The sequence below is a fragment of the Vombatus ursinus genome, unplaced genomic scaffold (genome assembly GCF_900497805.2).
Source record: "Vombatus ursinus unplaced genomic scaffold, bare-nosed wombat genome assembly UNPS02008961.1, whole genome shotgun sequence".
NCBI lineage: Eukaryota > Metazoa > Chordata > Mammalia > Diprotodontia > Vombatidae > Vombatus > Vombatus ursinus.
In genome coordinates this window covers 5626102-5652723 of record NW_020948739.1, presented here as the reverse complement: position 1 = coordinate 5652723, position 26622 = coordinate 5626102, and the positions used below count along the sequence as shown (strand labels likewise).

The 26622-nt window shown below is 38.7% G+C and overlaps 1 protein-coding gene across 3 annotated transcripts in view; it reads right to left on the bottom strand.

The window, feature by feature from the left end:
• The window catches only part of VPS13B (vacuolar protein sorting 13 homolog B), a 1004773-nt gene that overhangs the window by 92136 nt on the left and 886015 nt on the right, over positions 1 to 26622 (bottom strand). For all 3 annotated transcript variants that reach the window (XM_027849971.1, XM_027849973.1, XM_027849972.1), the window contains exon 43: positions 21703 to 21864. In XM_027849971.1, coding sequence (XP_027705772.1) covers positions 21703 to 21864 — 162 coding nt within the window. The remainder of the gene's footprint in view (positions 1 to 21702; positions 21865 to 26622) is intronic.

Sequence of the window (26622 nt, the reverse complement as noted above, 5' to 3'; positions counted from 1 at the left end):
TAGAAAGAGTCAGAAACTAACCATCACTGGAGAATGGCTGAAGAGATTGTGATATGTGTATATCACAGTATATTACTGAAATACACATTTGAGGCACTCAAAGAAACACGTAAAGACTTCTACGAATTGGTGGAGTGGAAAAAAAGCAAAACTATAGAAACTACAGTACTATAATTGAAATAACACTAAAAGGTAGAAGAACTCTTATTAAATGTAATGATCATTTACAGTGCCAGAGCAGAGATGATAAAATATATTTCTCTTGGAAGAGTGGAAGGGGACAATAATAATGATGATGATGATAGTAACAGAAAACATTTGCATGGATTTTTAAGTTTTGCGAAAAGTCTTAAACATATTATATGTCTGAGTCTCACAACAACCTTGTGAAAGGGGTACTTTTATAACTCCCATTTTAGAGATAAGGAAATTAAGGCTCAAAGAGGTGAAAGGACTTGACCCATGTAATCCAACTGTAATTAAGCATCTGAGGTAGAACCCAAACTGGGTCTCTTCCTAACTCCAAGACCAGCTCTTTATTCACTATGCCATGCTGCCTCATTCTGTGGGTGTAAAATGTTATCAACACTGTCAGATACAATGAGTATTTTTCTTTGCTGCAGGAGTTGGGTGTCAATGGTGGTGGTGATGGGAGAGATATATTAGGAAATGACTGTCTTGTAAAAACAAGCCTATCAATAAGCCAAGAAAAAAAATAACCAATAGGCATAAAAAATGAGCATGGTCCTATTTATGTACATATCCTCACTCCTTACTAGAGTGTAAGCTCCTTGAGGGCGGAGATATTGTTTTATCAGGCAGGAATATGTTGTATTCACCTTTGAGTCTTCTTTAGTGCCTGACAGAGTTCCTTGTATATAGGAAGCACTCACTAAGTCTTTGCTGAATGAATGACTGCATCCATTTGAATTTCCACAGTAAGGTTAGAATTTCACTTTTTTTATTTTCATAATGGACTAGGGCTCAACCAATATTTTTACATAATAATACCTAAAATAATAGTACATAATCTTTCTCAAAGTAAGAATGTTTATCCTTCAAGAGAGAACAAATAAACAACTCTTATTCAAGAATTTTCTAATGCTTCCTTCTTGCTGCAGACATCAACCTCTGTTCAGTCTTTGGCTAGAACACATAGACCAAGCCAAAATAACAATAACTGCGGTTAGCCAAAGGAATCATAAGAAAGTGCAGTGAATTAACACTGGTTATTTTGGATTGCACATTTTGTACATGATAATGAGATATATGCAAGTACTCCTGTTTTTTTTTAAAGCAAATCTAATATATAAAAATCCAAATTTACACAAAAGATAAATTAAAGGAAGATAGAGGACTCACAACAGGATTATTTTAAATGGCAAGCTACTCTTAAAATGTTTAAAATGGGATTTTTTTTTTATTTATGTATAATTATTCAGGATACATATACTTTGAAGTTAGGCACATTGGTTTTCCTGAAACTCTCCATTCCTACGTACAGGAAAAAACAATTAAGAAAGGGAATAAATGTTGATCTAAAGAGAAGTGACTTGACAAGATAATTATGGTTACTTCAGAATTGTGAATGTTTAATATTTTCCTGTTTCATACATGTAGTAGACTTTCCAGTGGTAGAACAGTTTTTTTAATCACCAGTAAAGACACTGACTAGTTTAATTCTAGAATTGACAGTCTCTTATACAATACAAAAGTAAGTTGAAAAATGAAAAATTCACTCATGGCTGATTGTTTGACTGAACTGGCAGGTTGTTTTGCTCACATATTAATATATTCAGTTGGTCGGTGGTGGGTAGACCTAAAATTGTCACGTGGAGCAAGATGAGAGGAAAGGGTAGAGTGTGCTGGAAGAAAAGGGAAATACATAGGTCAGTTTGAGAAAGGGTAAGATAAAGAAAAGAGGAATGGTAAGGCAGGGTGGTAGAGTCTGAGGGAAGGGTTAAGTTACTCAGAATTACCTAAATCCTAACCAGCCCTGTCCCATCACCACCCATGTCTTAGCATGAAAACAACCTTCTGAGGCTGGCTCCTCTTTTCCCCAGCTGAACACATGGCTACCAGAGGGAAGCCTTGAATTGGTTAAACAGAGGGAAAGGAAACCTAGAGAAGTTAGGTGGTGGGGTTGTAGCCCCCTTGGGAGTGGGAGGAGCCTACTAGGTAAAAAGAGGCAATCCTAGGACTTATAACCTATGTGACTAGCAGGTACTGGGGACAGTTCTGCCACTTTATACGGACAAAAGAGCTACAACGTTAGTGTGAAGAGAGCATATACTCCTGATAATCATGCCCTGTTTCTAGCTCCTCATCACCCAGCATTCCACTTGAGCCAGGACACAAAGGTACATGTCAAATGGACACAGTAGACATTGATCACCTCTAATAAAGAGCAGCCTTTATAAAGACTATCTATAAAAGTCATGAACTTTAGGATAACTTCTAACATTCCTTGGTAAAATTGCATCTTCATATTTTAAGACTTATGGTTTTTGTTACTAATTAATTTTAGATGCTGCTGCTCTATTTTCCTTTTCTTAAGGCTTCCCAAGGGAGTGATTCTGAGTATGCATTAAGCCCAGTTTAGCTTTATCGACACCAATGGGATGTCATATACTATTAGAAACTACTCATATACACAGATAAATTCCATCAGTTTTCTTTCAGTCCATGACCTCTTCCTTTTCTTTCACAAAACCTTCTCTTCAGTTAGCCATTTACTTGTGAAACAAAGCCACCTTTGGTTCCGGAGACTTCCTGTAGCAGGAAGTTTTTAGACTTCTTTACCCATTAGCACCTTGACAAATCCAGGCCTCTTTGCAATGGCCTTAGGGTCAGATGTCTTTCCAAAAGTACAGCTGAAGACCAAATAGTGCATATTTCTTATATACTTATAATATTTCATACCTTCCCTTTTATGAGTGTGTGTGTGTATGTATGTGGTGGTGGTGGTAGAGGACGATGGTTCCCATTAAAGTTCCCTGGGTATCTGGTGAGCCCCTATCATCCCATTCCCATTCCAACAATCTGATTGCAGGAAGCAGGGATGGTATGTAATAATGAAATCTATAATTAATCTCCAAAGAATGTTTTAATGAATTGTTTGTGTTACTATTCTTATTGAGCATTTATTTATGCTATTAATGAACAGGCAGCCAAACAAATAGATAGGAGTTTCTCCTTTGCCATTTTCTATTGAATGGACTAATGAAGAGCACACTTCAATCATAGTCATTATGAAGGCCAGTCAAAGTGGAGTCTACCTGGGGGTGGTTCTTTACAGATAAGGCTGACAGTTTGGTTTCCCAGGGGCTCTCAAGCTGATTAAAGATCACATACAGCTGGGGCAGCTAGGTGGAGCAGTGCATAGAGCACTGGCCCTGGAGTCAGGAAGACCTGAGTTCAAATGCAATCTCAGACACTTAACACTTACTAGTTGTGTGACCCTGGGCAAGTAACTTAACCCCAATTGCCTCACCAAAAAAAAAAAACAAAACAAAAAACAAAAACAAAAAGACCACATACAGCACATATGTGATGTCTAAGACAATGATGGGTAGTATGGTATAGTGGAAAGAACATTGTGTTTGAGTCAGATGACTTGGGCTCAAATCTGAACTTGGCAATTTGCCACCTGTGTGACATCTTGAGGCTTCATATATATTTTATATTAGGGGACTGGAACAGATGACTTTTAAATCTTCCCAATCTAAATCCTAATGCCTAAGATAATGAAATTTTCTGAGCTTGAAATCTTGAAACTTGGAAGTTTTCAAAGGCCCAGTAAACAATTGTACAAACAAGAACATCCCCAACAACTTGAACATAGTATATCAGTTAAATTAAAATTGTTCCCTAGTATAATATTCTTCATGTAGTAAAGTTTCATTTAATGTCCAATAAAGGACTTTAAAAAATGTACCCTAAGATTAAATCAAGTCTTTTTGTGGGCTTCTTTTAATTTATTCCCATTCAACATTTTGATTAGAGTAATTACAATAATTTTCTCTAATTTTTAATTAGCAAAAGAAAATCAAGACGTTAATAGATATGTGTATAAAAGAAATCCAAGCTTCTTAGAGTTATTTATTTTTATTTAACTGAACTGCCTTGCCATACTAAGAAAACATTTTTGTAAAGGTTAAATAAAGTATTTCATGGCAACTGCTGCTTCTTAGTGCCTGTGTAACAAGAAACATGAGCCAGCCTAAGTTGTGCAAGTTGGCTTTCTTTCCCAGTAAGAGAATGTGGTATCTAAGACCTTGTCCTAACTCATTTTATCCCCAAGTGTAAGTCAGACAAGTCAAGTATGAAATAATGCCTGGAGGGAAGTCCCTGACTCCAAAAAGTATGGATTATTTCACATTTATCTTCAAATCTGCTCTCATAGTTCTTAAAATTCACTAACTTGGCAAGTTGGGAATTATCATGAGAAATGAAATAATTTCATAACTATGAAGTCATCTAGCATTCCATGAATCTGACACTTACAGGGCTTGTCGATGGCTTGGGCACTATTCTGACCTTTAGATAATAAGCTGTTAAATGTTGACTTCAGCCTGGAAATAATTAAGAAGTGCCCCAGCACTTCCAGCAGATAGGACACTGTTGTAACTGAATCGGTGCTATCACTGGTGATAAGAGTTCATGATGGAAGACAACTGCATTCTGTGAACTGCACTCTCTATAGCATTCTTAATCCAAACTCCTCATGTTATCAAAAAATGGCAACCAAAGGAAAAAAAAAAAGGAAAATAAGAAAAATCATGTTTTAACTTATCCAGCTTCACTCTCTTCAAATCAGTGGTATTAAGAATCACAGTTAAAATTATTCCAGTCAACTAACTTTATGCTTGGACATCAATATTTCACATTTGCCAAGCAAGCTGGCTTATGAAAAGCCTTTGAGTGGCTCCTAAAAAGCTTGAGGAATCCTCAGTGCACTTTCTTTCAAAGCTGTATTGCAAGACTGAAAAGAGAGAAGGACAGAGCAAGCATTTGTGTTAGCAGCAGTTATGCCTCAGGGTGCTCTGCTGTGGAAATCATCCACAACCATTTACATCACGTGGCCTCACAGGGAATTACAGACACTGGGAGTAATTATCTAGTTTATTTAAGATGAAATTTCCCACCCGGAATTTCCTTTTAAAAAACTTTTGGGGTCTTTAATAGGCCAAATGGCAAGTAATTTCCACGGGGAAATAATGATACTTATTTTTAAATTAAAACAGAAGGGGGAAAAGGTATTACACTCACAGACTGTAAGAGCTGGAGGGTACCTCTGTGTTCCCCTTTCATAAGCAGCTTGAAGCAACCCATCCCACTTTCCCGACGGTTCTGATTGTTAGGCAGTTTCTTCTTTTACTGAGTCAGAATTAAATTCCCGTTAACTTCTACACAACAGTCATAGTTCTGTGCTCCCCTTCCCCCTGTCTCCCAACCTACTAGGGGATAGTCATTGATATCATCAATCACTATGTGTGATGTTCCAGATGGGGAATGACCAGGACACAGTACAGTGGGGCTGTCATCTCTCTAGTCTTGGAAGTGTTTCCTCTCCTAAGATTACAGTAGTTTTGTTTTGTTTCGGACTATCATACCACCCTTTGGGCTCACACTGAGATTACAGCCCACTAAAAACCTTGACATCTCTTTCAAATGAACTGCTGTTTAGCCCTGCTTGTATTGGACTCTTTTATTTATGAAATTAATTTTTTTGGACCCAAGTCTAAAACTTCACATTTATCCCTATTAAGTTTCATCTTATGAAGTTTAGTCAACATTCTAGTCTACTGAGATTTCTGGCCTAAGATTTCAACAGAACTGGCCTAAGCAAAACAAGTTTAATATACCTCTTCTAGGGGAGAAGGGGAAAGGGGGAATAAACATTTATATAGTTTCCACAATGTGCCAGGCACTGTTTTAAGAGCTTTAAAAAACATCTTATTTGATCCTCACAAAAACCCTGGGAGGTAGGTGCTATTATTATCCTCATTTCATAGATGAGGAAACTGAGGCAAACAGAAGTGATCTGACCAAGATCACATAGCTTGTAAGTGTCTGAGGCCACATTTGAACTCAGGTCTTCTTTCACTGCGCCACCTAGCTACTCCATTCAAGTATCTGAAGAGAGCAATCATGTATCACTGGGGCAGCTACTTGGCGCAGTGGATAGTGCTGACCCTGGAGTCAAGAAGACCTGAGTTCAAATCTAGCCTCACGCACTTCCTAGCTGTGTGACTCTGGGCAAGTCACTTAACCCTATTTGCCCCAGTTTCCTTATCAGTAAAATGAGCTGGAGAAGGAAATGGCAAACCACTCCAGTGTCTCTGCGAAGAAAACCCTAGATGGGGCACAAAGAGCTGGATACGAATGAAATGACTAAACAAAAATCTTAAGTTTTCTATTTTTGGGGGTAAACATTCCCAATTCCTTCAATTAATACTCCTCCAGCATGGTTGCCTGTCCTGGTCCTCTCTCCTACTAAACACATTCCAATCCTGACGGGGTAGACAAAGTGTTAGGTTGGGAGTCAGAAAGACTTGGCTTCAAACTGTGGGCAAGTTACTTAAGTTTTTCTCAATTTTAGTCTCCTCATCTATAAAATGAGGATTACATGAGATGGGACGGTTAAGGACTATATAACACTATGTAAAGAGCTTCACAAACGTTAAAGTACTCTATGAATGTTAATCATCATTGTCTTCATGATCATCATCATGATTGTTTTTAATATGCTTCCTAAAATACGATGTCTACAAGAGACATCAATTCTCTAGATGTGGTCACACCAGAAAAAGAGCACAATGAACCCATATTTCCCAAACTCTATCCATATTGACTCAGATTCATTAATCACTATTCTGTTCTAGTTTTTCAACTAGTTTGAAATTCACCTAAATCTACTGTGACCCAGACCCAATTGTCTAAGGCTGCCCGGAGAGAAGCAGAACCAGGACATGTTTCCATCTGGCTGAAAATCCAGCTCTCTTTCAACTAGGCCTTACTGCTCCCACAGAACCTCAGTTTCCCCATCTGTTAAATGAGGATAATACTATACTCCTTGCTGTTGTGAGGAAAGTGTTAAAGAAATATAAGGTAATCTCATTTATCTTGCCAGGCATTTTCTCTTTGTTTGCTAGAGCTAGATCAGCCATAGTATCAGGCTTGCTCTTTACCTCCTCCAGCTTCTGGAAGGAAAAAGGATCAGCAAGCCAAGTCAAGAGAAAAGCTTCTGCCAGGGATCTGGATAGCTGAAGTCCCACATTACAGTTATCCTGTGCCTACATGGCAGCCTTGTGATCCGAAGTCTGAAACTCACCTGTTTATTTCCCTCCTTTCTGGCTGGTTTATTACATTAGAAAATGCAAGATTTGGACTTAAAGAACCTGGGTTTAAATCCCAACTCTGTCACTTATTAGCTAGATGAATTTGGACAACTCCAAAGAATCACAGAATTTGAGAGACGGAAGTGACTGTGGCCTCATCTAGCCCAATTCATATAGGAAAGCACTTGCCATAATAACTGTGCAAGCAAAGGGGTCATTCAGCCTCAGTCAAAGACCTCCAAAGAGGAAGAATTGCTTCCCCATCTAGGTAGCCCATTCCACTTGGGATGGCTAATGGTTCAGAAGCTTTTCCTAATAGCAAGCTTAACTTGGTCTCTTTTCAACTGCCAATCTTTGCTTGTGATTCTGCCCTTTGGTGCCAAACAAAACAGGTCCAATTTCTCCTCCACTTAACAGACCCTCAAATATTTGAGAACAAAGCTATCATGTCCCCCATGAGTCTTTTTCAGTTGTCCCTCTATGACATTCTCTCAGGGCCCTTTGCCATTCTGGTTGTCTTGTGCGTATTCTCTAGTTTATCAATGTCCTTTTAAAACTATGGTGCCCATAAAAACCTCACAATCCAATGCAGAAAGGCAGAAATATTAAATGCATCCTTTTCTCATCATGATGCAATAAAATTTACATGTAACAGAGGGCCATGAAAAGACAGACTAAAAATTAATTGGAAACTAAATAATCTAATCCTAAAGAATGAATGAGTCAAACAATAAATCATAGAAACAATAACTTCATCCAAGGGAATGCCAATAATGAGACAACATACCAAAACTTATGAGATGCAGCAAAAATGGTCCTTAGGGAAAGTTTTATATCTCTAAATGCTTACATCAATAAAACAGGGAAAGAGGAGATCAATGAACTGGGCATGCAATTAAAAAAGCTAGAAAAAGAACAAATTCAAATTTCCCAATTAAATACCAAATTAGAAATTCTGAAAACCAAAGGAGAGATTAATAAAATTGAAATTAAGGTGCTCTTTTAATATTTTCTTACTTATCTTTGTTATCAATTCCCATTAGTCATTTTTGTTTTTTCATTTCCAGTCATTCTACTTTGCATAAAAAATAGAAAGAAAATTAAAATTGAGTAATTTTTTTCCTTCTCTGTTGGTTATTAACATCCCATACACCCTAAACAAAAGTTCCATCCCATCTTTGACCCTCTTTCCCCTAAAAATATAGTTTAAAAAAATCAAAACAAAATAAATCCTTTTGTCATTGTCCTTCACTTTCCTTGCCAGCCTTGGCTTATCAGGAGCCTTATTTCTTACTATTTTTATAGGACCATGCTTTTAAAATTTAATGTGGTTGATAAGTTCTTTTTGAATCCATATTGGTCTCTTTTGACAAATCCTATTTTTTCTATCATTTTTTCCCTGTCTTCAGAAATTCATTCTTGAGTTATCTTCCATCTCTCTTAAGATGACTACCTAAAAAATATTTTACTCCATGGCATTCTACCTATTTTTCCTCTAAACTTTCTGACACATACTCACCCAAAGCCTACGTTGCATGTCAGACTATACCCAGATTTCCCCTCCTCTATCATGAACTATGAGGTAAAATGGTTACTTTCCTCAATCACCCACTCCAAGCAATTACTTCATCCTTGGTAGTAAGAATCATGTTCAGAAGAGAATTTCCCCCATTGTTTCCTCTATCTTTTGAAGGATGAAATTATCAGTAAGGCAAGTCAAGTAGTTAATAATTGCTACGTTTTTGGCAGAGAGAGAAAACTCCAGCAGATGTCTGGATAAATGAAGTCCCCCAGCACTACTGAGTCATGCTTGGGCACCAGATTTGTAATGTTTCCTCAGCTCCTCTTCTATTTCTTCTTTCTGTCTAGGTGGACTGCAATATAATTCAGTGACAAAAACACTTCTGTTTCTCTCTTCTTTGACCTTCAACCAAATGTTCTCCATCATATTTCTCCCTGTGGTTCATGTGTTTATTCTCATGAGTATACCTTCTTAATAGACAATATTACCTCCCATGATAGCCTCCTCACCCTGGACGTTCTCTTCACCCCTAGATTTCCCATGCTGGAAATACTCTCTGCCCCTTTGGCCTCTCCTGCTAATTAGCTGGTTACTCCAAGAACCATCATTTTAAGGAAAACACTCAGCCCCAACATTCTTTTCTTTGGCTCTAGTCCTGATTCTCTGGATTTTCTTTACCTGAGGTCAAGTGCGAGAGATCCCTCCTTCTTCCTCACTTCCTTCCTTCTTTCCTTCCTTCCTCCCTTTCTGTTTTTTTTTTTTCCTATTGCTTAGCACAGTGTCTGATACATAGGAAGTACTTAAAATGCCTGTTGACTTGACTTGTGCATAGACACTTGAGACCATGGATTTTATTACTGACTCCTTTCTTTGGTATGTCTCCCTTAATTTTATAGGGGTATTAAAAGCTATTCTTCCTTCTTTGTGGCTACTCTTATTGGTAATCTAACTTGGGGGATATACAGAGGCAGGTTTCTTCCCCCATTATTTTTAGTTTAAGGCCCTTTTGATTACATTTGCAAGTCACCTGGTAAATACATTTTTACCAACCTATGCTAAGTGTACTACATCTCTGGCTGGGAATCTGTCAACTTTATATTGTAAGCAACTGCAAGCTGATCCAGAAATACAGATAACACCTTCTTAACTAGCTGTTCACTTCCCAAATAAATTTTTATCTTTTCTATCTTTTGGATCCCTTGTTTCAGAGGGAAAAACTGAGGAACACATAACCTGTGCCCGTGTATTCCTCTGTTTCTTGCCCAAGACTTTTTAATCATTGGCAATATTTCTTAGGTTCCTTCTGGAAGTATCATTTGTACTCACACAGATCACCAGAAGTCAACAGCTGTCATCAGTCTTGACATTTCTTGTTTGGGATATATGCCCCTGGCCCTCTCTATTATTACATCAAAAATAGTTGCCTCTGTGTCCCTCAGCAGTGAATCACCAACCACTACTACTTTTCTCTTCTTCCTCTGCCCCTTACCTGATGACTTCTGTGGCTTTAGGACAAGCAGCTTATTCTTTCTCAACAACTCTCTCCATTTTAGAAAAAGCTTCAAAGCTCTTTTCAAGCTCTTAATTGTACAGATGCCTTTTCCCTTCCCTATCTCCTCTACGCAACTCTCTTCCTTGCTTTACCATCTGAACAACGCTAAAACCTTCCTCTTTCAACCTCAGAACTCTTTTTTTTGTCTCAACTGAAATTTTCCTTGTATTTCCTTTTATCCTCCCTAAGAATCTGGAGTGTGGAAAGGCATTCTTGACTCTTCACCTTCTCCTTCCAGAGGTAGATCAGCTTATACTGGGAACACAGATAACATTGCTGGGATTTTTCATCCTCTTATTTGGCATAAAACCCCAGAGCTGGATGGGATGCTACACTGTACGAGCTCACCACCTACCAATGTAAAATACAAACAGGCAGTACTAAAAAGCTTAACTGGGATTACAGAGGGATGATGAGTAAAGAAAAGGAATCACAAGCTCACAACTTTTCAGGGCCTTACTTTCCTCACCTTTAAAATAAAGGCCTTGCAGTACATGATCTCTATAGCTTCTTGCAGCTCTTAACTTTCTAACCCTAAAGTTGTGAGTGTGACTTTACCCCTCTTCTTGTAAGGGTAGCTCAGGTCTCAGAGGAAACAACATGTTGGTGTGTAAGGTCCTCAAGAGTAAGGATTGCTTCACTCTTTGTACTTATGACACCAGTGCCAGTACAGCACTGGAATATAACAGGCATTTAATAAATATCTGCTGACTGAGTAACTGATAGACAGTAAAGAACTGATCAAAACTGTTAGGAAAACAATTTCCCCTTTTGAGTTTCAAATGCAACCTAAAGAAACTCTCTGCCCTTTAAGAAGTCAAAGTGAATACAAATGATTCCAAGAATCCCCCTGATGCTAATAATGACACTTTAAGAGAGGGAGGCAAAGTGCTTGGGCCTGTGTGTTGCATTAAAAAAAAAAAAACAACCAAGTCTTCTTGACTCCTGTCCGCCCCCACCCAATTACTTACTAATGGAGGATAACTCGGCAACATTTCAACAGAGACTCCATCTACAGAATATTTTAGATTAAAATCCTTGCCAGATGGTCCGAAGAAGTGTTTGCCTCATTGCTGATTTTGGCCATCTTAATGTCAGTAACAATAAAAAGAAGCTTGTTACTGCCACTGGGGAGCAAAGACATAAATTCCTTTCTCCACAACTGAATTACTGGCTGTGGACAGCTGTGACCTATACAATAATAAGGACGATACTGTAGCTTTCTGGGAAAGTATTTCCATAATTTTGAGAAGAAAATATTCATGGTAAACTTTACATATAATAAAGTTTTTTTTTTTTAAAAAAGGTACAGGTTACATAATTTTACCAGTTGTGGTATAAATCTATAGCCTGTGATAAAGGACCATAAACTTTGTGAATAGTTCAGCAGCTGAACATTGTAAGTATTCCTAAAAGCCTGTTTCTCATTTAAAATATATTTCTAGTGGCCTCCAAAGGCACATCATTATTTTATGATGACTTAATTGGGGCAAGGTTAAGCTAAAATCAATATGAACATATATGTATATACACACAAAAGATACACATGTATGTATATATGTAGTGTTACATGCATATAGTATATGGAGTGTCCCCAAAGTCTTAATGCAGTTTTAAGCTATTAAAGACTTTTGGGACACCTCATATATGAATGTGATAGAGGGATGAACTTGGATTCAAGAAGATCTGGCTGGGTTAAGTCTTGGCTGTGACACATACTAGCTAGTGCATCACCAATGTGATAATAGAAAAGTCATGCAACCTTTCAGTGCCCCAGGCAATGGTCTAAAACTATATGTTATAGAGGAGTTGCTGATCTTCATGTAGAGGGAATGTCCATCCCCAGAAACCCTCCCATATTCATCAGATCAAAAGTCCAGACCAAAAGAACTCCTAAACCATGACTTCCTTTGACTTTGGCAAAACGCTGTCCAAAATCTTAAAAAGCATCCACGTGCTACACTTAAGCAGCCCAATTACAGTCAAGCTACAAAGCAAAAATGAGGTCCTGGAGAGATAAGGGTCATTGATCCCAGCTCTGCCACTTACAACCTACCTTGGACAAGTTCTGTGCTTACTCTGGGTCTCGATGACTCATCTTTTGGAGGTAGCTAGGAGGCACAATGCATAGAGCAGTCGGCTTGGAGACAGGAAGCTCTGAACTCAAATTCTACCTGAGCCACGAAATTAGTTACGTAATGCTAGGCAAGTTACTTAATCGCTCTCAGCAACTGTTTCCTCATAAGTGGCTGGGGGGGGTTGGACTCAGTAGCCTTGAAGTTCCTTTTCAGCTCTAAGTTTCTGATCCTATGATACTTAGATGACTTTTAAGGCTCTTTTTAGCTCTAAATATATGATGCTATGATCTCTCTTCAATGCTCTGCCAAATGATTAATGAAGGATGCTCTGTGCATAGCATCATGTGGCATGAGGACAAAGATACTTTAAATCACAATTTTTAACACTAAAAATAATATTTTGGCTAAGATTATGGCAGTAAGGGTACAAGTGTTAGAGAACCTTGAGGAATTTTGAATCCTGAGGACTTCAGAATGTAGCTTTTAAGAAATTTCAGATGAGTTTGAGTTTCCATACTAGAATACAGAATTGAGGTTGAACAGGAGTCTTCCAGACAATCTAATCCATCTTCCTCATTGTGTATTCCTATTATAAAGAGGTGTTCCATTAAGTAATAGTGGGGGAGTCTTACATAGAGAAAACAGTTAGCAGGTCATTGCAATAGTACAGAAATGAAGCAACAAAGGTAATCAGTCTTGGACTTTTAGCCCACCTGTCATTGCTACCTTTTTAGCATACAATGTCAAATCTTTATGAACAAACTACAGAATCACTGGTTCTTTTCATATTATTCTTAGCAGTGTGCCTCTCCATGTACTAGAACTATAAATAGTTGGGAAGAAAAATTACTGGTTCATATATGTTTTAGAAGCACAAGATTTTCACTTGACTGTTCTGTATCTGCTTTTTTTGAACTATGACCACTCCTGTTCCAACTTCCCTTTTGTTCCTTCATAATATTGACAGTAAATCATTTCAACATTTTTCTTTACCTTTGAATCTCTTGTCCTCTCCTTTTCTACTGGCCTTGGATTAAATAATCTCCATCAACTACTTTCCTGTTCCCTCTCCACACCTACTCCCCAGTTAGAACCTTGCTGAAGTCAGCCCTCCTCCCAAGCCCCACCCCCAACCCAACACAGACTGGTTGTGTGACCCTGGGCAAGAACACCTTAGTCTGCTAAGACTGCAAGGTGTTGGGGGACACAGAGGCAGAAAATCTCTGCCCTCGATGAGCTCATATTCTACTGCGAGAGACAACATGTACATATTGAAAATGCTCAAAACAAATATAAGGTGATTTTGGGAGGCCAGTCAGTTGGTCGGCAAGCTTTTATTAAGTGCTCATTAAGTGCCAGATACTGTGTTAAGGATAGAAAGAAAAGCAAAAGCAGTTCCTCCTCTAAAGGAGTTCATATTCTAATGGGGGAGACAACATGTAAATAAGTGGGCACAATAAGATACATACAGAATAGATGGCAGGTAATTTTAGAGAGGAAAGCTCCAGCAGTTGGGTCAATTGGGAAAGACCCCCTGCATCAGGTAGGATTTGAGCTGAACCTCAAAGGAAGCCAGGGAAATGAAGAGGTCAAGATGAAGTGAGAGAATATTCCAGGCATAGGGATGTGGTAGAGGGGGAAGGCACAAAGATGAAAGAAAGAATACTGTGTCTAAGCATACTACTATATACACACACCCACCCACACCCACACCCACACCCACACACACACACACACACACACACACACAAGTATACTCCTGTAGCTGGATTGTACTGTGAGAGAAAGGGAATAAAGTATGAGAAGAGTGGAAAGTATAAAGGACCAAATTAGGAAGAGCTTTAAACGATAAATAAAGGATTTTAGATCAGATCCTAAGGTAACAAAAAGCACTGGAGTTTACTGGGACACATAGTCAGACCTGAGTTTTAGGAAATTCACTTTGGTCTCTGAGTATAGGATGAACTCAAGTGGAGAGACCTGAGCTAAGGACTCCAGGTAGAAGCCTACTGCAATAGTCCAAAGATGAAGTAATAAGCTAGGGTTGTGTCTGTGTAAGTGGAGAATGGGGGACAAAAGTAAGTGAAAAGGTGTGAAGGTAGAAATGATAAGATCTGGAGACTGACTACTTCTGGGGGGTGATAGTAAGGAGACACTAATACAATTGTGAATCCTGGTGACTGGGAAGATGTCCTTAATAGTACCTAAGGGATGATACCCTTGACAGTAAAAGGAAATGCAGAAGAGGAGAGGGTCATGGGGGAAAGATAATAGGTTCTGTTTTGGACATGTTGAGCTTGAGATACCTATGGGCATTCAGTTGAAGATGTTTAAAAGGAGGTTAGTGAGGCATGCCTGCAGCTCAGGAGAAAGATTAGAACTGGGTATATAGATCTGGGAATTTGTTGCATAGATATGACAACTGAACTCATGGGAGCTGAAGAGATCACTAAATAAGGAAAAAAGAAGAGGACCCAGGATACTCTTAAGGGATACTGAAAGTTAACTCGCACGACATAGACGAAGAACCAGCAAAGAAGACTGAGGTGTGGTCAAGGTAGGAGAAGAACCTGGGGACAGCAGTGTCTTAAAAATCTAGAGATGAGAGCATCCAGGAGGAGAGGGTGACATACAATGTCAAATGTTGCAGAGATATCAAGAAGGATGAGGACCGAGAAAAGGTCATTAGATTCATCAATTATGAGATCACTGGTAACTCTAGAGTGGACAGCTTCCACTAAATGATACGGTCAGAAGCTAGACTGCACAGGGTCTGGGAGAGAGCGAGTGAAGAGGAAGCAGAGGCACCTAGGAATGGACGGCACTGGCACCTGGGGACATCAGGAAAGGTTTCATGTAGAAGGCGGTGTTGGAGCCGAGTCTTAAACAACTACCTAATTGCTAGACCTAATGGTTTCTTCTCAGTCCTTATCTTCCCTGACCTTTTAGTGGCGTTTAATGCTACTGCCAGTACCCTCCCCCAGCCCTCACATTTCTTAATAGTCTCTTGCTTTCCATGCCATTGCTCATTTCTACTTCTCTTATGAGCACTTCTTGGTCTCCCTCATTTGTCACTCTCTGTGACTCTTAAGTAATGGCATTACTGAAGTCCTGCTTTTGACTTTTTAAAAAAATCTTCTATACTCTCTCCCCTTTTCTAGTTCACTCTTATGGCTTCATTGATCCCTTCCACACTCTCAAAGCTACAGCTGTACTACAAGCTCCAACTTCTTTCCTAAATCGTTGGACTAAATTTCCAGCTACCACTCAAGTAAGTTAGATGTCTGTCAGTACTCAACATGTGTAAAACAAAATTCACTATCTTTCTACCAAAACCTGCTCTTCTAACTTTTCTACTTCTATCTTCCTAGTTACCTAGATTTCAGTCTAGTTATTTTCAATACACCCCTTATATACAATAAGTTCCATTATTTCTCTCTTTGAAATATTTCTTGCAATAATTCTTTCTTTCTACTCCTAGTTCCCCAAGCCCTATTCAGTTCCTCATTATTTCTTGACTGTACTATTAAGTGGTCCCCATCACTATATTCTTTTCAAATCTCAAAACCATCACACAGTTGTGAAAATTTTAGTGATATATAGGCCTGACCATATCACTTCTCTGTTTAAAAATGTTCTATGGTTTCAAAAAGCTTAGTGAATTAAATACTTTCAAAGTCCCCTACAATCTGGCTCCAATCTTCCTTTTCAACCTTATTTTGAAGTATTTTGTCCTGCTTTCTCTGACTTCCATGCCTAGAAGGGACCTCCTTCTCTCATCTCTATCTATGACACATAAATTTCTTCTCTTCCCTTAAGGCCCAGCTCAGGTGTACCTTCCTTTTAGATGTTATTTATGTACATGCCTCACTAATACTTGGACTCTCTCTCTGGACTCCTCCTTCTTTATTGACTTACTTATCTCTCTTGAGAGATATCTGTCCTGAGGTCCTCCTCACCTGACTGGTAACTCCCTCCTCAAGACCACCATTTTGGAAAGGATTCAACCTTTCTTTGACCTTACTCTCACCTAGACTCTCTTGCCAGACTCCTACTCCTTACTTACTACCTCACTCATAGACAGGTAATCTTCCTTCTTTTCCTGACCCCTCCCTCCTTAATTCTACTTTCCAGGTCCAGTTTATGTGCCATCTTCCCCCATTAGGATGTAAACTCTTTTAAGAGTAGGGACTGTCTTGTATGCTTGTACATGAATTTCCGGCACTTAGGTGCCTGACACATAACAAAAATTTAATAAATGCTTTCTCTCCCTCCCTCCCTCCTTTTCTCTTTCTTTCTCTCTCAACACAAACTGATGATGGCAAGGAAGAATGATACATGTATATTTGTATTATACAGATGTATGTTGGGAATAACTCTGAATTATAGTAATGCACTGGTCACTGACACTGGCAACTGGAACCATGGCTAGAAGACCTAGAACAGCAGATATTTCAAAATGATCTATCTTTTGACAAAAAGGAAAAGAAGTTTCATAAATCAGTATGAAAGAATTTTGACTACAGAGCAGGTATGATCAATTTACAGGTCACAGACTAGGCAGTTACAAAGGTTAACTACTTTCCAAAGATTCCCAAAATTTCCGTACCCCTGTGCTTTTGGCCTACAGAAACTCTAGCTCTAATCCTGAAGGAAAGTGATTAAACCTCTAGTCCAGGTAATGCGTGTTGAATGGCAAAGGTAATGTGTGTTGAATAGCAAAGAGATTCAAAATTAACTTGAGATTTACATTTTTATTATGCCCCCTCCCTTAAATCGATTACTTCACAGAACCAGAATAGTAATTCTAGAGTTGGAAGGGACCTTAGCAGCATTTAATCCAGCTCATACACAAAAAAGAAGGCCCTTGACATCACGTCTGACAAGTGGTCATACCCACTGTGTGAGGCTCTCCAATAAGGGGGACTCATTGCATCCCAAGGCAGTCCATATTCCACTCTTGGATAGCTCTAACTACAAGGACATTTTTTTCTAACATCAAATCTACACTTGCCTCTTTGTGACTTCCACCTATTACCCTTGGTTCTTTCCTTTGAGGGAACAACAGAACAAGTCTGTACCCTCCTCCACATATGGGAATACAGCTGTGATGCACCTGTGTCTTCTCTTCTCCAGATTAGAGGCCATTCACCATTCTGCTTAATCCTATAGTGCTACAAACTACAAGGAAATCTGAAGACACAGAGACCGTCTATAATAGGATGATCAAAAAAAGACTTTACTAAGGCGACACCTGAGCTAAGCCTGGAAGGAAGATAAGAAGTTTGCCAGGCAGAGATAAGAAGGTAGCACACTTCAGACATGGGGCACAGATCAAACATAAGCATACATTTGGGAAACTGCTTAGTAGTTGAGTTTGGCTGTGATACTGTTTGTGGGGTAAGATAGAGCTGGAAAGGTAGTTGTAGCTAGAATGTATAAACACCAGGTGTAGGGACCTCTCTATTTTATCCTACAGGCAATAAGAATCTGCCTACAGAGAGCTGCTGAGTTAGTTACAGAACAGTTGTGAGCTCTGTCAGCAGAGGCGAGGTGCTAAAATGACAGGCATTTTGCAGTTCTGTGGTATAAATTAGGCAGGCCTGTGAGTTCAAGAAGTTCTAGATTATAACAGGATGTTAGTGTCACAGTCAGATTTTTTGCAACAATGGGTTGATGCACAATGAACTATAAAAATGTATTAACCTGAATCTACATAAATCAGCCATGCAGATTACCTGAGGAGTCACCAGGTATCTGGTCTGCCTAGAAATGTAGCCTAAGTTAAACTAAGTTCCTCTTCCCTTTGAGCTGAACATACCATTTACTCTCTACTCTGATGAAAAATGACGCAAGCTTTCACTCTGAGCTGAGCAAATCTATTGTTCTGCAATGTGAGGAACTTCTCAGAAGAAAAGTACTTCATTAGTTTAGTGTGACCGTGGGCAAGTCACTTATTTTCTCCCAGCTTGTACTTCTCAGTTTCTTCTTTGGTAAATCAAGGGAGAGGACTCACTGGGATTTTCTAAGGCCCCTTTCAATTCTAACGTTCTAATTCTATGACTCCTAGCCAATCTCCTCTGCAGTCTAATAAAGAACCTTTGATACAGAAGGATATGATGTTATGGGGTATTTGACTTTGTCCAGCTGAATATTTTCATGACTTCTCTAAAAAACATTTTTGTTTTGTTCACCCTTGTTTGTTTAGGCAAGAAATAGTTGTGCCTTGTCCAGCATTGTAAGTGGTTCTTTCTCAGAGTGTGTGCAAAAAACTACAAGGAGAGGTCCATGGCTCCTTGACTGGGAAAGGCTTCTTTTTCTGGCTTCTCAACTTTGGGTCACATTTCTAAAGTGTGTCTTCCTCCCATCCCTGTTGGGCCTTCACTCCTGCGAGCAGTAGTGTGTGTGGTTCTAAGATATCCTGACCCTTCTGAAACCTTTCTAGGTGTCATCAATGCTTTCTTGATCTCTTGGAAGAAAACCAAAACACCTTTGGAATCTAAGCTATAATGCTAAATGGAGTTAAGTTCTCTGAATCTGAAAAATCCTCTTACAGATGGTGAATGGACTAATGACCAAGGAATACCTCCTCTCTTCTTTCTCCCTTCCTCACGCCACCTTCCCCCCCCGCCCCCGGCCCAGTGTAATATCTCATTAAGATGGAGCATAGGGTTCCTTAACCTGGTGTTCACTTAACCCTAAGGGATCTCTGGAAAGATTTCCAGGGATCCATGAACTTGGATAGAGAAAACAATCACATCTTTATTTCAACATAATTTATTTCCTTTATAATCCTATAGATAATATAGAATAAAATGCATTTAAAAATACTATTCTACAGGCTTCACCAGAGTGCCAGAGGGGTCTATCACATACACACAAGAAAGGTAAAGAACCCTTGATATAACAGAATTTGCAATTGGTGAGGCAAGAAATTCTACAGATATTGATTGTGGCCTCTTATCTTTCAAGGTCTGCACAGCATGCGGCTTTGAATCTTGGCCCTTTTCACTCACTACTTGTGCAATACTGAGCAATCAACCTTTTGGGCCTCAGTTCCCTCATCTGTAAAATGAGAGTTTGAACTAGATGGCCTCCAAGGTCCCCTTCAGCTTTAAATCTGTGTTCTAATGATTGCCTTCTAACAACACAGATGTTAAGAGGCCCTTTATCTCCCACAATTCTGATTCATAGAAGATAGAGTTCATTAATTACACTAAAAATAAAGCATCCTGAAACTCAGGACAACACATTTGCAGGGTACAGGTACAGATTTAAAAAAATGGATGAACTGTGGACTCTCTCCCATTTCAGTGCTGTTTGAACATATTTTTAGAGGCCACTTGGTGCTTTTTGGTAAAACCATGAGTCAGGCTCCATGCTTGGACTGAACTTAGGTAGTGAATTTATATGCTTAACTTTTGAAGGTTTCCTCTCAAAACTTTGACTCCAGCCTATCTAAAAAAGCAAGATTAGGTAACAGAAAGAAGTGTGTGGCAGAGTGGTGAAAAGGACACTAAGAATTGGAAGACCTTGATTCTAGATCCATCTCTATCATTATCTGTATTATTTACTTTGGACACCCAACTCTTCTGTGTCTATTTCCTTACCTATAAAATGGGAATAAGGCTGTATACTTCATAGATATTTTGTGAGGATAAAATGAGATAACAAATGTAAAAGTGCATTTTAAGGTCCACTGCATTAAGAACATGTAAAATAGTATAATAATCTTTTGCTTTTTCTTCTTGCTAACCTGCCATCCCACTGTTCTCTTCATCAGTTTGGAGTCTTTCTGACTCAGCTCTTCACTCTTTGTTAGCTCCTCCTTTTTGGCTCCTATAAACGGTTTGGGAATTTTGAAGGATATTTAAACTTAGCTTATACATCCTCCAAATAACAAATCTTCCTCCTCTGGGCTTTTCACTGGCCCATAGCCTGCAACTTGCTGGGTACCTTGTAGCTGCATAGCAATATGCAACAACTGAAGACACAGGCTGGAAGTTTTCTATGTGTCTGCCAATACTCCATTAGCATAAACATCATTAATATGAAAACTTTCTTTAGCAGGAGGAAAATTGTTTAAAAACTTCCTAAGAGGAAAACTTCTTATAAAGGAAATGATAAATTAAAAATCTATAGATACGACCTAAAAATACAAATATCTCATCAAATCACATGGGAAAACTTTGTAAACAGGAAATTATGCAAAAAGGATTTATTGTAGTTTAATGTACCATTAAGTCAATTTGAATTAAACATGTACTTTTAATAAAAAATTAGGGGAAGATTTATAATCTTCCTACTTGTGACTCTGACTCAGATTTGAGATGGTAGAGTAGCTACCCTCTTCACATTGGACAGTGACCTTTTTGGCAAGTCCTTGATGACCCAAATAAGCAAATAGTATCCCGTCTGTACTGAGGATAAAGGAATAACAAAGTCTGAAGCTGCCCTCCTTATCTTTCTAGGGTTGCACTCACCCCTTGAAGAAACTTCTTTCAATCATAGGAACACATAATTTTTTTTATAACTGGAGTTCTAAAGAGAACCATATGCTTAGAGTACTTTGTGGAATTTCTTTTACTTCAAATCACAACACTGAATAATGATTTAATTGAAGCTAATAATTTGTTTAGGTTTTTGGATGTAGACCTGGTTTCACTGGTGTGGATGCAGCTCCTTTGTAACTTGCTGCCTTCGAGGATTTCCTGGGGAACTCTGAGAGATGGGTGCTTTGCCCACCTTCCAATAAGCAGTATGTGTCAGAGGCAGGGCTTGAACATAGGTCTTTCTGACATTAGGGCTAGTTCTTTTTTTAGCTGCCTCTCAACAAAGTATTAATTTCAAATCGCAGCCATGCACTGAGTCCACCCATACATTGTCTTTATGACACCACTCCAGCACCACTACTAAGCTACCATGAAGCCCTCTGCTTATCCCTTGTTTGCTGGCTCTTCCTGGACTGAACAAGGTTCCACTTGGACCTCTAAATCTCTATGAACTTGTACATGTACTTCATTTTATTCCCTTAATATTTCTGGGTTTCTTCAATCCTTTTTCTCGAATGTTTGTGTCTGATATTGCTATACCATGTGGTTTCCAGGGAGATTTTAAAAAGAAATAGCTGGATACAGGCATAAAAATGCAGAATACATGAACAGCCAGCTTTAACAATCACTGTGTTTGTGAGACTTTCTGAAATACCTGTGGGGACTTGTGAGAACGCCAGCTGTACTGGTGACTGTGGAGACTGGCCAGCAGAATATTTTCATCAGTATCCACCTGGCCAAACCGCAGTGTCTCCTGTGTGTCATTACAGATTACAAAATGGCCGAAGACCAACTCCTCTACCTCAGGGCATTGGTTCTGAAAGGAAAAGAAGAGGAAAGCCAATGTGCATCAGATTAATTGCAAGATGTTTGGCAGCTGTCTGCCCAGTGGCGAGAGTTACAAGACAAAAACATGAAAAGATCTCTTGTCATTAGCTCTGGTATACAAAATATTCTACACTCCCAAGCATAAGCATGACACACACACACACACACACACACACACACACACATACACACACCTTAAAGAGACCTAAATTGTTCCAAGAATATGTTTTGATTTATATTACTGCAAAATAAATCATACACCACAGAAAAATAGAAAGAACAATGAGATCTCTCAAAGTTTTGAGGTTTCTTCAAGCAAATTAACATGCTTCAAAAAAAAAAAATCTCTGTGGCCCAGTGCTCTTCAAATAATGCTCTAGAAGTAAGGATGATGAGGTCTGGGTTCTTCTCAATGATGACAATCAGATCCATTACCAAAGAGGTGGTGCGTACTCTTTTGAAAGCAAGGATTGTTTGGGTAACAAAGCCCTCCAATCCCTTATGGAAGAGTGTGAATGTGTGAGTAAAGCTCCTCTGAGAGAAAGACAGAGAAAAACCTGCAGATTTACTTATGCTGCTCAGGGACTGAGCTTGCAAGATTGATCAGGTCTAGAAGCTGCTTAAAAGCCAGGGTGTTTTTTTTTTCGAGAGTGGTAAAAGTAATCACCAGTCTTACAGAGTGTCACTCCTATGAATAAATATGCTTCAGCTAATGTCTAGTAACTGATGAACATCAGTTAGTGGCATATCAGTGGACTCAAGCAAAGTGTTGAGCCTTTCTGATGACCTAGCAGTCCCTGTGAAGTCAACCAAATCAGAGAATCAGAGAATTTCAGAGCTGGAAGGGATCTCCAAACCTACCTTAGTATAATCCATACCTAGCAAATAAATAAAAATCCCTGTTACGGTGTGCCAGACACTAGTCTTTGCCTGAAGATCTCCAATGAGGGGAAATCCTGGATGAAACCTATTCCAATTTTGGAGAGCTCTAATTTTTGCTAAGTGTTCTCTCATATCAAGCCTAAATTTATCTCTCTACAACATTCACCTATTATTCTAGTTTCTGCTCTCTGGGTGGGGCTAAGCAGAACAGGTCCAGATTGTTTTCTTTCTGAGAGCATTTTAACCACTTAAAAGATGGCTGACACTGAATCTTCTCATATCCAGGCTAAACATACCTTGTTCCTTCAACCAGTTCTCATGTAGTATAGCCTTTAGCCCCTTTGCCACTCTGATGACCCTCTTCTGAATGTTCTCCAGATGATCAAGATCCCTCCCTAAAAAATGGTGCTCACAAATAACTGAACACAATAATGCAAATGTGATCTGACCAGGGCAAAATGCAACAAGATGGTCACCTTTCTTGTCCTGGACACTGTCTTCCAATGTAACCTAAGATCACATTAGAGTTTTTGACTGACAGCTGCTGGACTGATCTTGCAACAACACCTAGATCCTTATCCACACACAATTATGTTCAGAACACATGTCAACCAAGGTGCAATCCACTAAAGTGCTAGTAGCTGAAATATAATGACAATCTGTGGAGAAGGGGCCCTCCATCCCTACCCACTTTACCATCTTGCCACCATTGGGAAGCCAAGCTCAATCCTTTGCACACAATAAATGCTTTTTCATTCACTGCATTCACTCATCTATGACAAATTGGTCTTGACAATACTACTTCCAATTTTCTCTAGTTTTGTTTTTTTTTCTAGCTGAAGATCTAGAATACTGTCAAAATATTCTTACGCCAAGTGGCCTGGAATTTTATTGACACTCTTTTCCTTCCTCCTGCCCCAGTTCCATGAAACATAAATGGAGCAGTAGATTTCACTGCCCGTTAGGCCACTTGTCCTGCTTCAGGGTCTCAGGTTCCTGAAGTCTAGAGGGATGAAGTTCAGAATAAGCTGAGACTGAACCTGACCAATGGAAGCCAATTTGGTACAATCCATTAAGGAATTCTTTCAGAAGAGTCAGCTTGAGACTAATGACCTGGAAGATGTCAGAGGGTGGGTCATAATCGAGAGCACTGAAACCCTGGGGGGGGGGGAGGCAGGAAGGGGAGGGGTTCTAGATATGGTTCAATTTCTCTTCATCCGCCGTCATGTCCATTGGCAATATCCATTTCCACTGAGTAGCAGAAACAGCATTTATCCTTTTGAGGGCCCCAGTGACCACCTGTAGATGAGAGGGTTATAACAAAAGGACTCAACAGAAAACTCTGTCTCTTTCTGATAGAATCTTTTCATTATCAGCTATAGTTTCTGTTCCAGTGCTCCAACAGATGTGTGATCTCACTGACATGAGGGCCTGTTCAAGGATGCATATGACAACTTTTCCATACGTGTACACCCAATGAAACTCTCACTCATGTCCTCCCATAAGCTCACCACAGGGGGTTCACCCAATGTGCTGGGGGAGGAGGGCTATGTTGATCTCTCCTGATCTTGTGAAAATACTTATATGGCACACAGCCTATCCTTTAGTCATCCCTTGCTCCTATCATGTGAGCAGTCAGTTTGCTTTTTCAATCACACATTTTTTATGAACTCGTCAAACTTGTTAATCAAGTTTTGTTATTAAATGTTCATCCTTTCCCTTAACATCTTGAACACTAACATGAGAAAACTAATGTGACTCCAAGTCGTAACTATCTTAAAAGTCCTGGGATTCAAAACTTCATTTTAGTAACCATTAGTGATCTATTTATTAGTGACACTGAGGTTAGGCTACCAGATGGGCTCTGAAAAAAACAACAACAAAAAAAGAAAAAAAAACCCATTTCTTTCGTCATCTCTACAGTTGACCTTTTAATAAATGATGAGGGGTTTAGGAAAAAATGTAAATTAAAGAACACAAGGGAGTTATTTACATTTTTCTAAAGAATACTGAAAGTCTTTAGGGAACTGTATCACTGTACTGACTCTTCATCTGTGGAATTCATTATAAGTGTAACAATTTTAAACCCTTCTTGGAATGCTGGACATAGGATAAAATTTTTTAAAGCATTTTATGTGACATCACATACTCTGAAAGAACCCGACAGTGCTTACTTTAATAATTATTTACCATAGCATCAATACTCCTGGTAGAGTTTAGAGTGTCAGAGACTAATTTGTAACTAAGTGGGATATACTGCATGAAATAAAAAAGATGGACACAATTTTCACCTTTTTAAAAACACCCCTCCAGTGTTAATCTGCTCAGATTTTACCTGAAGTTACAATGCAAACTGCATTTGATATTCTGGGACTATAATCTTGTTTCAAAAACACATTATTTGCCGAAAGAGAGAAGAAGAAAAAGAATGCATAGCTAGAAAAATCAGATCTTGGTGAAGGCTTCTGTTAATCTTGAACTCCTGACCTGAACACGGAAGGCCAAACAGTTTCATGCTTCAACTGTCCGGCCCATCGGCAGTTAAAAAAAACCATTTATCTGAGATATCAATCCAGTAAAAATATGCAGAAACTCAAATCGTGTACCCTGCTTATTGAGTTCATGTTCTGGTTGGCAGCAAAAACACTGTATATGAACATGGCTGCACAACAAACCCTGTGGCTGGGAAACTGTATTTTCCTTCCAATGCAGATAAAGCATATACAGAACATCTTAGAAACAAGGACTTCAAGAACTTTTCACGAGTCTATTTCCATGTCAAATATCTTGTGATTTCAAAAGAGTACATTTTAAATTTATTTTGGAATACATAAGGTTAGATGCCCACCACATTAGAACATGGTGGCAAGTCCCCTTGACATGGGAGGAAACGAGGAAATTACAGCAACAATTACAGAAGTGTATCCTCTTGTGGCTCATGTTAACATTGCCAAATCCCTGCATAAATCAGAACCAACTATTCGTAGAATGTACCTGTCAGCAATATGCTACGTGACATATGGCTCTACTTAATCAAATATACAATTCAATTTTTTTCCAACTCAGAATACTCCTTCAAGGCACTGTGTTAGTCAGTCAGTCATTCACACTCTGATGTGGTTTAAAACATTTAAATATTTATGTACCATATTTTATTTATATGTATAGCTGTGTCTAAGAGAATTCTTTACCCTGAGAGGAAACTGATATTTCTGAAGGCCATTTTGCAGTAGTTGCCACACATGGGTCTTCTTATAACAGGCACTGATGGTGAGTAAAAAAATCCTGGGTTTAAATAGATTTTTTTATCTATCAATGACTCTTTTATATTTTCTATTTTTGTTTTTTATTAAATGCATTGTTCAGAATATGACAAAAAAACCAGAAATTGGAGCTACAAAGATTTTTTTCACATTACTATTTGAACCAGCTGTAAAGATTTAGATCACACTAGCTCTTGTTTTACGCATGTCTTTTGCAACAAGAAAACCATGGAATGCCCTTAAAAAAGAATTTTTAATATAAAGCAGATGCTTTATCTTCTCTTACTTTGCTATTGTAGTGCTATGTTAGGTAATTAATTCCTCAGCTTTATGTAGGTCTTCATGCATATAAACATAATGATTTGCTCCCATGACAATTTGGAGGTTAGAGAATTGAAGGACTTCCTTAGGTCAATGCTGAACAGAAGAACCTCATACTTGGGGAATGAAACCCCAAATGCTGTATATAAAGAATATGAGAGGAGTGACTGTCTGGTCTTAAGTAGAAAAAATGTTCTATTTTTAAAATTACACTAAAAATTAGTAAAGGACATAAAAATAGTCTGAAATCTGTGTTACTTGTCATATGATACAGTTAAATG